General features: G+C 56.4%; 1 protein-coding gene across 1 annotated transcript in view; it reads left to right on the top strand.

The window, feature by feature from the left end:
- Positions 1–11,288, top strand: part of ARAP3 (ArfGAP with RhoGAP domain, ankyrin repeat and PH domain 3) — a 15,220-nt gene that overhangs the window by 436 nt on the left and 3,496 nt on the right. Inside the window, exons 2-23 of the mRNA XM_009868786.1 lie at positions 358–419; positions 757–830; positions 1,076–1,143; positions 3,482–3,751; positions 4,011–4,080; positions 4,682–4,802; positions 5,023–5,210; positions 6,049–6,155; positions 6,249–6,448; positions 6,602–6,687; positions 6,862–7,044; positions 7,283–7,445; positions 7,761–7,892; positions 7,963–8,116; positions 8,275–8,377; positions 8,606–8,804; positions 8,893–8,956; positions 9,400–9,563; positions 9,719–9,931; positions 10,093–10,198; positions 10,627–10,774; positions 10,966–11,034. Coding sequence (XP_009867088.1) covers positions 358–419; positions 757–830; positions 1,076–1,143; positions 3,482–3,751; positions 4,011–4,080; positions 4,682–4,802; positions 5,023–5,210; positions 6,049–6,155; positions 6,249–6,448; positions 6,602–6,687; positions 6,862–7,044; positions 7,283–7,445; positions 7,761–7,892; positions 7,963–8,116; positions 8,275–8,377; positions 8,606–8,804; positions 8,893–8,956; positions 9,400–9,563; positions 9,719–9,931; positions 10,093–10,198; positions 10,627–10,774; positions 10,966–11,034 — 2,944 coding nt within the window. The remainder of the gene's footprint in view (positions 1–357; positions 420–756; positions 831–1,075; positions 1,144–3,481; positions 3,752–4,010; positions 4,081–4,681; positions 4,803–5,022; positions 5,211–6,048; positions 6,156–6,248; positions 6,449–6,601; positions 6,688–6,861; positions 7,045–7,282; positions 7,446–7,760; positions 7,893–7,962; positions 8,117–8,274; positions 8,378–8,605; positions 8,805–8,892; positions 8,957–9,399; positions 9,564–9,718; positions 9,932–10,092; positions 10,199–10,626; positions 10,775–10,965; positions 11,035–11,288) is intronic.

Genomic DNA, 11,288 nt, shown 5'->3' with positions numbered 1-11,288 from the left:
CCTCTGCCACTTCCCCATCCCAAGCAGCATGGCTGCGGCTCCCTGACGTAGAGAGGGGGTGGCTGAGCTCTGGAGCTGGTTCCTGCTGGAAGCAAGGTGGGAGATGTTAGAGGGGAGTGAGCTGGGATGGGAAATGTCCGGCAACTTCAGGAGATACAGCCTGGGGAGAAGGGAGCAAGGACAACACTGGGAACACAGAGGGGATGTTGCACGTCCCAGGGGACAAATCTGGGTGCAGCCCCAGGCAGGCACAGTCTCCGACTCATAAAAGCCAGATGGGAAAACAAGGTGGAAAAACCCTGTAGGTGCCCACCCCTTCCCAGCCGCAGCCTCGGTAACGCCTCTTCTGTTTTCCAGCAGTCCTGGCTGGCCTGGGGAGGACCTGCCCCCCGTCCCGCAGAGACCCACCGGCAAGTCAGGTGAGAGCCCTCAGCCCACCAGTGCGCAGCAGGAACCCCCCAATGTCCCCAGGGAAGGGGGGTGAGGGGAGCAATAGCACACCCTGCCTTTTCCCCAGGTCCTGCCCCATGCTCCTGCCTTGCTCAGGGACCAGAGTGGCCCCAGGTCAAGGCAGGATCCAGCCCCACATGTGCTTGTGCTGGCATCTCTGTTATGCCAGATGTTATGCCCCGGATGTTAGGTTGTGCTGTGGTGGGGTCAGTGAGGGGTCCACCTCCAGGGCTGGCAGTCCTGGCTGGTCACTACTCCACTGTAGGCACCACTGACTGCCTTTTTCTCCCATGTGTTTGCCCACAGAGGCCAGTGAGTGGCCTGTCAGCCCCTACAGCGAGACCATCTTCGGGCAGGTATCCCCCTTCCAGGAGCAGAAGGTGAGAAGGGACCTTGGGGATGGTAGCTGTCCCCTGCTGTCACTCTGCATTCCACCAGCTGCTGCAAAGTAAGGAGGTGCAGCTGGTGAGACTGTGGTGCCTGGCAGTGCCTGGCTGAGCATCACTGCTGGGGTGGGGGGTCACAGGCTAAGCACCCTCATACCGTAGGCCAAGCAGGTTGAAGATGGGGTCTGGGATGGCAGAGGGCAGAGAAGAGAGGAGATGTCACCAATTTCTCCTCCCAGGGCACTGGCATCTCTGATCAGAGCTATGAGGCGGTATCTGAGCTGGACCTGGAGCGAGAAGCACACAGGTAAGCATCACCTCCTCCCAGCTGCAGGGGCTGGGTTCTTGGTCCAGGATTTGCATGACAAGGGCAGAGGGGACACCTTTGGGAACAGCCTGAGAGGTGATGGGAGCTTTTTCCCCACCTGAAGCATCTGGGATAAGGTCAGTGGTCTCAAGAAGAGCTGACAGGCTGAGAGATGAGAAGGAGCCGTGCTGGTGGGTGGCCCTCAAGGGGACAGTCAACAGATGCCCTGAGTGCCCAGCTGGATCAGTGTCAGTGGCACTGGGCACCAGCACACGGGGCTGGGAGCAGGGAAATATCATGAGGAACAGGGATTCCTCAGAAATGGGATGGCTCCAAGCTCCAGATGAAGGGATGTGCAACATCCAAAGGCTCCAACATCATCAGATCAGCATTTGCTGATCTGTCACACTGTGGTGGACAGTGAGACTGTGAGGGGCACCTTTAAAATACTTTTGAAATGTATGTTCCATAACTCCTGATAGCATCTCAGAAAGAGGAAGGAAAGCTGCTCTTCCCATTTCAGATGGGGAGGGTTCCTTTTCCTGTATTGCTTAGAGACTAAGAGGCAAGCTGCAGCTCTGTGTCCTTCAGCTCTGACCGCAGCCTTGCTGGCCATTGTGTTCCCGTGCCCCTGTATTTCTGGTCCCAGTGTTGGCCAGTTCAGTCCATCTCCTGCTCTGGATGAGCGTCACTGCAGTGTGGCCTGATCCAGTGTTACTGTCAGCCAGACATTGCCATGAGATGAGAGCCAAGATAGGCCATGTGCGAGTAACTGCAAAAACCTAGGAATAGGAGTTTTGTAAAGAGAAATACTGAAATCTGCCCTGGAGCCTCTGAACCAGCAGTTCAGAGCAGGGTTGGGTGCTGGCCCGTGGGTCACAGCTTCCACCCAGCAGCTTTCAGGGAGCTGGGATCCAGAGCATCCCAAGTGCATCGGCCAGACCCTTGCAGTCCTGGACCTTACAAGGGACTTTGCAGCGTGGTTTTGCTAAGAAGAGACAGGATGTGACCATCAGCAGACTGTCAGGAGCAGCATTTAACAGGTTTTTTTCCTCCCAGCCTGAGCATGAAGGTAGTTGAGGTGTGGGGGATTTGAACAAGAGACAGAAAAGTCTTTGAAGACTTTTGTGTTCTGCTCATGGACCCCATCAGCCAGCTGCTCCAATGCTTTTTCCCACCAGTTTTCCTGCAGAGCTATGGGCTCCTGCTCATCTGCTGAGCTGCTGCCAGCCAGCCCTAACCCCTACCCCTGCCTCTGTGGGATCTCCTGATTCTCCTCTTCAACACTGGTGTTTCTCCAGTTCAGCCAATTCCTCATCCTGTTCACTGACAACTTGTCACTGGGGACAATGCAAACATCTCCTTATGAGAAATATTTCCCACTCCCAAACTTCAGAGTGCCCACTCACAGGGTGATTGTCTGACCCATGACCCCTAGTTGAAGCAACTAAATCCATCAACAGCTCCTTCGTCCCCTCACCACCAGCAGATCCTTTTCTTCCACCATCCATCCTCCAGCAGCTCTCCCATGTGAGCACTGACAGGCTGAGACTGCCCCAACTTGGTGCACCTCAGGCACCACCCTCCAGGCTCAGCTGACCTGGAAATACCTTCTCCTTGCCCTGGGGACTCATTTGGCCCCAAAGTTAGTTGTTTTCACTGAAAGACACCAGCTGAAAAGGGTGAATTTATCATGCAAGGAGGTTACCCATTGCACCTGGGCAGCTCCCCTCTGAGCTTCTGGTACTGTCAGACATTTTTGACCACATTTCCTTTTCAGGGTAAGAAAAATGTCTGGTTGAAAGGGTTGTGGAGAAGGGGCAGGCTTAGTAGTCTATTTTTATAATTTCCTTTTATTGCTATGGCTGGACAGTCACACCAAGCCTGGCTGGGGATTTTAGCATGGTTTCCCAAGAAAAGGGGATGGGTGCAGGGGCATCTCAGTTCCTTTACAAAACATTTCTTCTGGAGACAAGAACAAGGAGGAAGGTCTTGTGGCAGAATAACCTTCCCAGTGCTGTGAACACTGGAGGGGTAGAGGGAGAGGACAGGCTGAGCCCCTCAGTGAGGAGGTAGCTGGGGTGGGTGTAGAGCAGGGAGAGGGACATGGGACTGGGGAGCTGCCTGGCTCATATATGAGGTTGATTGCTGAGCCCTTGTTCTACCCTATTCATGGATATATGAGCACCCACATCACCGACTGCCCTAAGGAGCTTGGGATGGGGCCAGGAGCAGTGCGAGACCTCCCCAAATGCGACGACATTGACCATGACCGATTCTTCATAGTGAGCAGCCATGCCGCGGCAGCCGAGCTGTCTCACAGCCTCATTTCTCACAGGACGAGCAGCGAGTGCAGCAGCGAGGGAAGGAGTGAGGACGAGGAGACCCGGTCCCGGCTCATTGACCGTATTGTCCAGAACGACACGGAGGGGTATTCCACTGTGGAGGCACCGCGGTCCGAGGGCACCCCGTTCAGCTTGCCAGCCCACCTCTACCCAGACGAGGTCCTGGACGACCTCACCATCTCCCCTTACGCCAGCTTCACGTCGCTCTCTGAGCCCCGACCCACCATGCTCAGTGGCTGGCTGGACAAGCTCTCCCCACAGGGGTACGTGCCCACCCATGGGACAGTCTCTGTAGGTGAAGCCCCCTTGGGCAAGGCTGCTGAGGTGGGCACGATGGTCATCATGCTACCAGGTCAGCCAGATCTCCCTACAGGAGGAGGACCCTCTTGAGTGTCACAGCTGTGCTGGAAGGGTCGATTTGCAACCATCTTTGAGGGACAGGGAGGGTCTGTGAGCAAATGTGGGGTCCTTGGGAGGATCATCGCCTTCTCAACAGCCCCATTTTCTCTGCCATCCCAACAGGAACTATGTCTTCCAGAGGCGCTACGTCCGTTTTGATGGGAAGAACCTGATGTACTTCAGCAGTGAGAAGGTACAGACGGACAGGATGTGGGCAGGGTGGGGAGTCTGTATCGTGTCACTTAAGCAGGCTGAGCTTGACACCACGTAAGCTGCTACATCCCCTTTGTCCCTACCCCGTCCTTCTGCAAGGAGCCAGCACTGCTTTACCATCATGAGGGTGGAGCAGCTGTGTGCCCTGTGCCTGGGGGGCTCTGAACACAGCCTTACACTGCAGGAAGCCCAGAGGAACAAGGGTCCCTCAGACAACAGGGTACAGGCAAGGGTGGTCCTGCTGCCTCACAAGACCTGGGGCAAACTTGCAAATAGGGCATCTCTAGGTCCCAGCCATGGACTCATCCTCACCTGAACCCTCAGCTGCTGGTGTCCCTGTAGAGCCAGGGGGGTGTGGAGGATGTGTTCCATGGATGAGGTTTTCTCACTTGTGGACACTGGCACTGTGCCGGGCCACAGAGCAGCCACTATTGCCAGAGCTTGCAGGCATCCCTGCCACATCCCCTTACCCCCATGGTTATGACACTAATGTGCCCATCAAGGCAGATGCTGAGGTGAGCATGGATGGGCCCCACAGGGAGAACAAAGTGGGGCGTAATCCTGCCGGGGGCTCGTTCCAGGAACCCTACCCCAAGGGGGTGATCCCACTATCCGTGATCGAGATGGCTCGCTCCACCAAGGACAACAAGTTCCAGGTCTTCACTAGCCACCGGATCTTTGTCTTCCGTGCCGAGAATGAGGGTAAGTGATGATATGGGTCAGGGCTCACCAGTCTCCAATGAACCGTCCCCTTCTCCCTCCTCTGGCCAGAGCATCCTGCATGCAGCTCTCACCCTATTGCCAAAAAATCCGACCACGATGACTGAGGGGACCTCTCCCCTGCCATGCCTGCTTGGTGCTCTGCTCCATGCCAGGCATGTTGAGAAGGGCTCAGATCCTCTCCTTCATGCCCGGTCCCCAGCCCAGAGGAATGAATGGTGCTCCACGCTGCAGAAGAAGGTGATGGACCAGCGCCTGGTGGGATCCCGGCCACGGCCCACCAACACCGCTCACTGCCAGAAATCAGGCACTCTGGAGCTGAAAGGCCAGAAGTCCAAGGTGTTCGCAGCCCTGACTCTGCCTGAGATGTGGCTGTACAAGAGTGAGCAGGTTCGTGACCAGACCAGACACCCTGCTGGCACAGAGGGCTCTGCCAATGGCAGATGGGATGAGAGCAATGGAGGAAGTTTATCCAGGGCCAAAGGGAGAGCAGAGAGAAAAAGGATGGGCAGGAGAAAAGGGATGGCAGAGCAGAAAGATGGAGATCCTGCACAGGGCAACAGTAGTGGGAGCCTGGGCTTGGAGATGCAGTCGGTACCAGGATTGGACCTCCCCTCCTCCCAATCTTCTTACTATCACCAAATTTTCTTCATCTGTGCCAGGCACTTAGGTCTTAGTCACACCAAAGTGTCCCAGTCTGCCACTGGAGAGGTGGATCAGTGACCGTGAAATCACCAGCAAAGATACTTGTGGCAGCGTGGACTTGCCCCACAGGAGGCAGCATGTCTCTGCCTGCTGCCCACAGAACTCCCCACCTCCTGCCTGCTTAATTTTCTCAGTACCCCAGTTGTTGGGGTTTTTTAAGTCATCTCAAGCCTCTGTGGTTTTTTGCTCAAGTTGATATTCACTTTACAAGTGTGCCTGACTCAGTGTGGCCTCAAGACAGTGGGACTCGAATGGCTGGATTTCAGGGGCTGTGGGCAGAACTTGCCTTTCACTTTAAGGCATAATGTCTTTGCAGGATGCTTTAGGTCAGCCCACGTGAGATGACTGTGAGATGTGGCAGGGTACCACGTCTGCTTTGTTCAGGCAAAGCAGCGATGGGATGCTGTGGGTGCTGGACAAAGCTCCCTGGCCCTAGCCCCAGCATCATGGTCATGTCTAGGGTGGTGTGTCCACTGTGGCCGTGACACTGCCGAGCCAACACCAGTGTCCCTCTGAATTGCAGTTCTTTAAAATGGGCATTGGCATCTGCTTGATTGAGATGCGTGGCTCCACCATTCGGGAAGCCAAGAACCGCAGCTTCGAGCTCATCACTCCCTTCAAAATATTCAGGTATCACAAGCGTGCAGGTGGGACAAGGTGGGGGGAGCAGCTGGGTGCTAGTTGCCCCAAACCCCTGAGTTTTGATTGTCCTGGTGCTCACAGCTTTGTGGCGGAGTCGGAGCGGGAGAAGCGTGAGTGGATGGAGGCCCTGCAGGAGGCCATAGCTGAGATGCTCTATGACTACGAGGTGGCTGAGAAAATCTGGTCCAACAAAGCCAACAAATACTGTGCAGACTGCTGGGCTCAGAATCCCGACTGGGCATCCATCAACCTGTGCGTGGTCATCTGCAAGCAGTGTGCAGGCCAGTACATCTTCCTGGGGGGTACATGGGGGTCCTAGCAGGTGTTAGCTCAGCCTGCCTGGGAAGGCAGGGTGCTGGTCAGGCTATGGAGGTGACTTGGGTGCTGGTTTCCGTGGCAGTTTCAAGGGGTGCTCACTCTGCTACTCTCTGCAGGGCAGCACCGCAGCCTGGGCTCCAATATCTCCAAGGTGCAAAGTCTGAAGCTCGACACCAGCGTCTGGTCCAATGAAATCGTACAGGTAGAGGCAGTCAGGGCAGGGTCTAGGCGGTCTAGCTGGGGCTGGCATGGTGTGTTCAGGGGCCATAATGCTTCTCCAGGCAGGGCAGCAGTGCCATGGGGTACAGGGACACCGGGCATCGTCCTTCTTCCAGCTGGCCCTGGTGCTCACCATGACTATGGGACTCTCCTGCAGCTCTTCATCATGCTGGGAAATGACCGAGCCAACCGGTTTTGGGCTGCTCGCCTCCCCGTGGCTGAGGCATTGTACCCAAATGCCAGTGCTGAGCAGAGACGGGACTTCATCTCCCGCAAGTACCGAGAGGGACGGTACCGCCTGCCCCATCCACACTATGTCACTCAGGAGGATGTGCTCCAGGTAGGGGCTACCTCAGACTGCAGGCAGGATGCTGAGGTGCTAGGAACCATCTCAGATCTCTGGATCTGAGATGCCAGCACTTTCTTCCTGGCTACACGCATCTGCGCCCTTGTGCCATGAAGTTCTGGGGGCTCGGGAGGTTGTGCCTCCTTTTGCCTGCCTTTGCGTCCCCCCGGCAGTGGGCTGGGGTTTTCTGTGAGCCAGGATGTGGTCCCTACAAGCACCTGTCTCATCCCAGGCACTGTGCACTGCAGTGACAGGACCAGCCCTGCTCAAGACCATCCTGCAGTTCTTCTCATCCTCAGAGGCTTGGCTGGCAGCTGACTCTTCTGCTTGTGAGGTGGCCCCAGGGGCTGACCTGTGGTGGGGACCAGAGAGCAAAAGGCCCAGGAACCATTCAGGTAATGATGACCCTCAAGCCCCATCTCACTGTAATGGGGAGAGCTTCCTCACTGCTGCCTCCCATAGCACACTCCACAGTTGGGGACAGCCAGAGCATCAGGCACTGTGGCTCCCTGGAGGACCCATCTGCCCCACTGCACCTCTCTTTTGGGATGAGGAAAGGTCATGCATTCCTCTGGACCCCCTTTTCAGGGAACCCCATGCCTGGCACATCGTCTTGCCTACACATACATGAGTGGGATCTCCCTGCGCCTCTGACACTCACGTTTTCGAGGGTGCTTGCTCTCCCCTGTTCTCAGTTCTGTGTCCCACAGGGAGCCCTCATGCACAAGAACCAGGTCCGGAGGGAGTCTACAATGAGATCACACAGCCGGTGACTCACAGTGGGTACCTGTACCGGGCCACACACACCCCCAAGCTCCCATGTGCCAAGAAGAGCAAAGAGGGTAAGTGTGGGGGACATAGGAGGGCGGTGGGGTGCCCACCCTGGTGCCGCTGACGCCCCTGGTCCCACAGACTTCCAGCGCACATGGTGCTCCCTGGAGAAAGGCCTGCTCTTCTTCGAGACAGAGAAATGCACTGAGCCCCTGGGCCACATTGAGAGCGGGGACCTCATCTCCCTGGGCGTGAGCAGAGCCCAGGCATTCGCCAGCCCCGGCCCCACTGAAAGGTACCCTTGGCGGTGTCCCACTGCATGCTCAGAGAGCCTGTGGCCACAGAGAGAGCAGGGACGGGCATTGCTCCCTGCTTGGTGCAATGGTCTGCTCTTGCTCTGGGTGTAAGTTTGGGTTAGGGGACTGAACTGGAGGGCTGGTTTGTCCTGTGCAGGTTTCGCTTCACCCTCGAGCTCTTTCTCACTGGAGAAAAAGTGCAGCAGCTGGGAACCGACGGACCTGAAACCCTGCAAGCCTGGGCCAGTGCCATTGGGAAGGTGAGCCAACCGAACTCTGGCACCCCATGCTGCTGGTGGGTCCTCAGGCTCTGCCCTCACTTTCCTGTTGTGATTCCTCCCTGCTCCCCATGCTCCTCACTCTCTGTGGCAAACACTCTCTTTCCTTTTGCAGGGGCTCCCCTCCTCCCTGCCCCCCTCCCCATGGGGGTCTGTGCTTGGGGGCCAAGCCCTGTCTTTACCTGTCTCATCTTTTGTTCTGTCCCTCAGTGGTTCACACCTGTGAGCTGTCACTGCCTGTTGGGCTATGAGTTCCAGCGCGTGGGTCAGCTGCGTTACAAGTGCATGCTCAACCCTGAGCGGTGGCAGCAGGCCTTCTTCATCCTGCAGAAAGCCCACCTCTTCATCTGCCCTGCTGAGGATGATGGGGCTGAGGACAGCATCAACCTCCGGCGGCTGCAGGAGCTCAGTAAGTGCCATGCCACAGCCCAGGACAGGAACCATCTGGTGGGTTTTCATGCATGGCTCCAACTACTCTGCTTCTCAACCCAACACAGGTTTGGTTCCCCCCATGGAGACTCCAGAGAAGAAGGAGATGCTGGTCCTGGTGGAGATGGGGAGGTGAGTCCTGATCTCAGGAATGATGGGGAATAAGCCAAGCAGCTTCAGCAGGCTGCCCAGGGAACTGGTGGAGTCACCATCCCTGGAGGTATTTAAAAGTCATATAAATGAGGTGCTCAGGAACATGGTTTAGTGGTGGACCTGGCATTGCTAGGTTAATTGTTGGACTCGACGATCTTAAAGGATCTTCCAAGCAAAATGATTCTACGATGCCAAACCCATGGTAGGGATGCTATTGGGACAATGGGGCTGTGGCCAAGGGGCTTATAGAGGTCACTCCAGCCTGGGGTCTCTTGCTGAGGTAGACAAGTAGGCCCAGGGTCTCTCAGCCTTACTGTGCCTTGCTCCCTGTCCCAGAGCCAGACTGTGCATACAGGCAGAAGGGGATAACCTGCACCCCTCGGCAACCTTCATTCCCTCTTTTCTGCCCTTGTTGTTCTCAGGACATTTTACCTGCAGGGCTTGTCACGGGCAGACTCTGCGGCTTGGTACACTGACATCCAGGCATCTGCAGGGGGCCGGGGTAACGCTCTGCGGGACCAGCAGCTGAGCCGAGGAGACATCCCCATCATCGTGGACAGCTGCATCGCCTTCATCACCCAGTACGGTGAGCCCAGTGCAGTGGTGGTGTGACCAGAGCATCCTCCAACACACGTGGGGTGGCCAGTGGGTCCAGGCAGGAGGCACCCCTCTCGGGGTACAGCTCTGTTGGGGATTCTCTGGGCAGGATTGGGCCCCCGTGACCCCATGTCCCTGCCCCAGGGTTGCGGCATGAGGGGATTTACCGCAAGAATGGAGCCAAGTCCCGAATCAAGGTACTGATGGAGGAGTTTCGTCGGGATGCCCGCAATGTCAAGCTACGCATCAGTGACAACTTCATTGAGGATGTCACTGATGTGTTGAAGCGGTTCTTCCGTGAGCTGGAAGACCCCGTCTTCACCCTGGAGCTGCACTCACAGTGGAAGGAGGCTGCAGGTACCTTCTTCACCAACCCCTGCTGCCACACTGGGCTCCCTGCCAGGGACCCCCAGGGCCAATGTCCCTTGGGGTAAGGTCCTAGTACCAGTCCTGGTACCACATTAGTTCTGGATCTGCTGGATTCAGCAACAGTCCATGACTTGTTTTTCTCCCTCCAGCAATCTCCTCAAAGCCCCAGCGCCTGGAGCGGTACAAGGAGCTCATTCATCGCCTGCCTCGCCTCAACCACAAGACCCTGGCTGCCCTCATCGGTCACCTCTACCGGTCAGTGGGCCACCCCTGATAAGGTCCCTTGATCAGCGTGGGGTCTCCCCGCTGCCCAGGGAATGGTAGCTCCCAGCCCTGCGAGCCCAGTGCCCACACCCTGTCCCACCAGCCCCCAAGTTGATGCTGGGGTGTGCTGGAGCATGCTGTTCTGGGACACCTCAAATGTCCTCAAAGTCTTCCCACAGCAAGGGGGAGAGACAGGAGGTTTAGGAGTAGGGGACACCCTCTTGCAGATCATAAACATCATCCAGTGCCTCAGAAAAGGGAAAAAACAAATTCCCATCCCCGACTCAGAGTTGAGGCTGTTGTCTGGTTTGATGGCAGCTGGAAATCCTCAAAACAGGAACTGCTTGGCTTGAAGTTCCTACTGTTGGGATCCCATCCAGAGCAGAACCAGCCCCTCATCTCTGTCCTCCTTTTCCCAGGGTGCAGAAATGTGCAGACCTCAACCAGATGACCACCAAGAACCTGTCACTGCTCTTTGCACCCAGCCTCTTTCAGACCGATGGCAAAGGGGAGCATGAGGTGAAGGTGATGGAAGACCTCATTGACAACTATGTCAGCATCTTCAACGTAAGTTCCTTGCAGTGGCCTTGCCAGCCCCCTCCATTCTGGCTCTGTCCATTTCCCCTTGTATCCCCCCATAATGTCCTCCTCTGCCTCCCTTCATTCCTCCATTGTGACCATGTGTCCTCAAGCCATATTCCATTTCACATTGATTCCATGTGTCTCTTTTCTCACTCTCTGTGTCCTTCCTCTGGCAGATTGATGAGGACCAGGTATCCCAGATGGATCTGGAGAACAGTCTGATCACCACCTGGAAGGACACCCAGGTACCAGGGATGTGCTTGCTGGCCCCCATCATTTCAGGGACCCCTGGGCTGGTCTCTGAAGAGGAAGGGGACACTCCCAACTGCCCACCCTGGGTCCCTGCCGTCCCACACTAGATACTTGCAGAAGGACCGCACCCCACTTGTCTCCCCTTTACCCATCATCTTGAGGGAAGAAGCAGCCCCAGCACCCTGAGACACCATCACCAGCCCCTGGGGAGAGGGGATGGGCACAGCACCCATGCCAGCATGGCACT

The sequence above is a fragment of the Apaloderma vittatum genome, unplaced genomic scaffold (genome assembly GCF_000703405.1).
Source record: "Apaloderma vittatum isolate BGI_N311 unplaced genomic scaffold, ASM70340v1 scaffold15294, whole genome shotgun sequence".
Lineage (NCBI taxonomy): Eukaryota > Metazoa > Chordata > Aves > Trogoniformes > Trogonidae > Apaloderma > Apaloderma vittatum.
The sequence above is the reverse complement of the archived record's forward strand: the minus strand, read 5'-3'. Positions and strand labels throughout refer to the sequence as shown.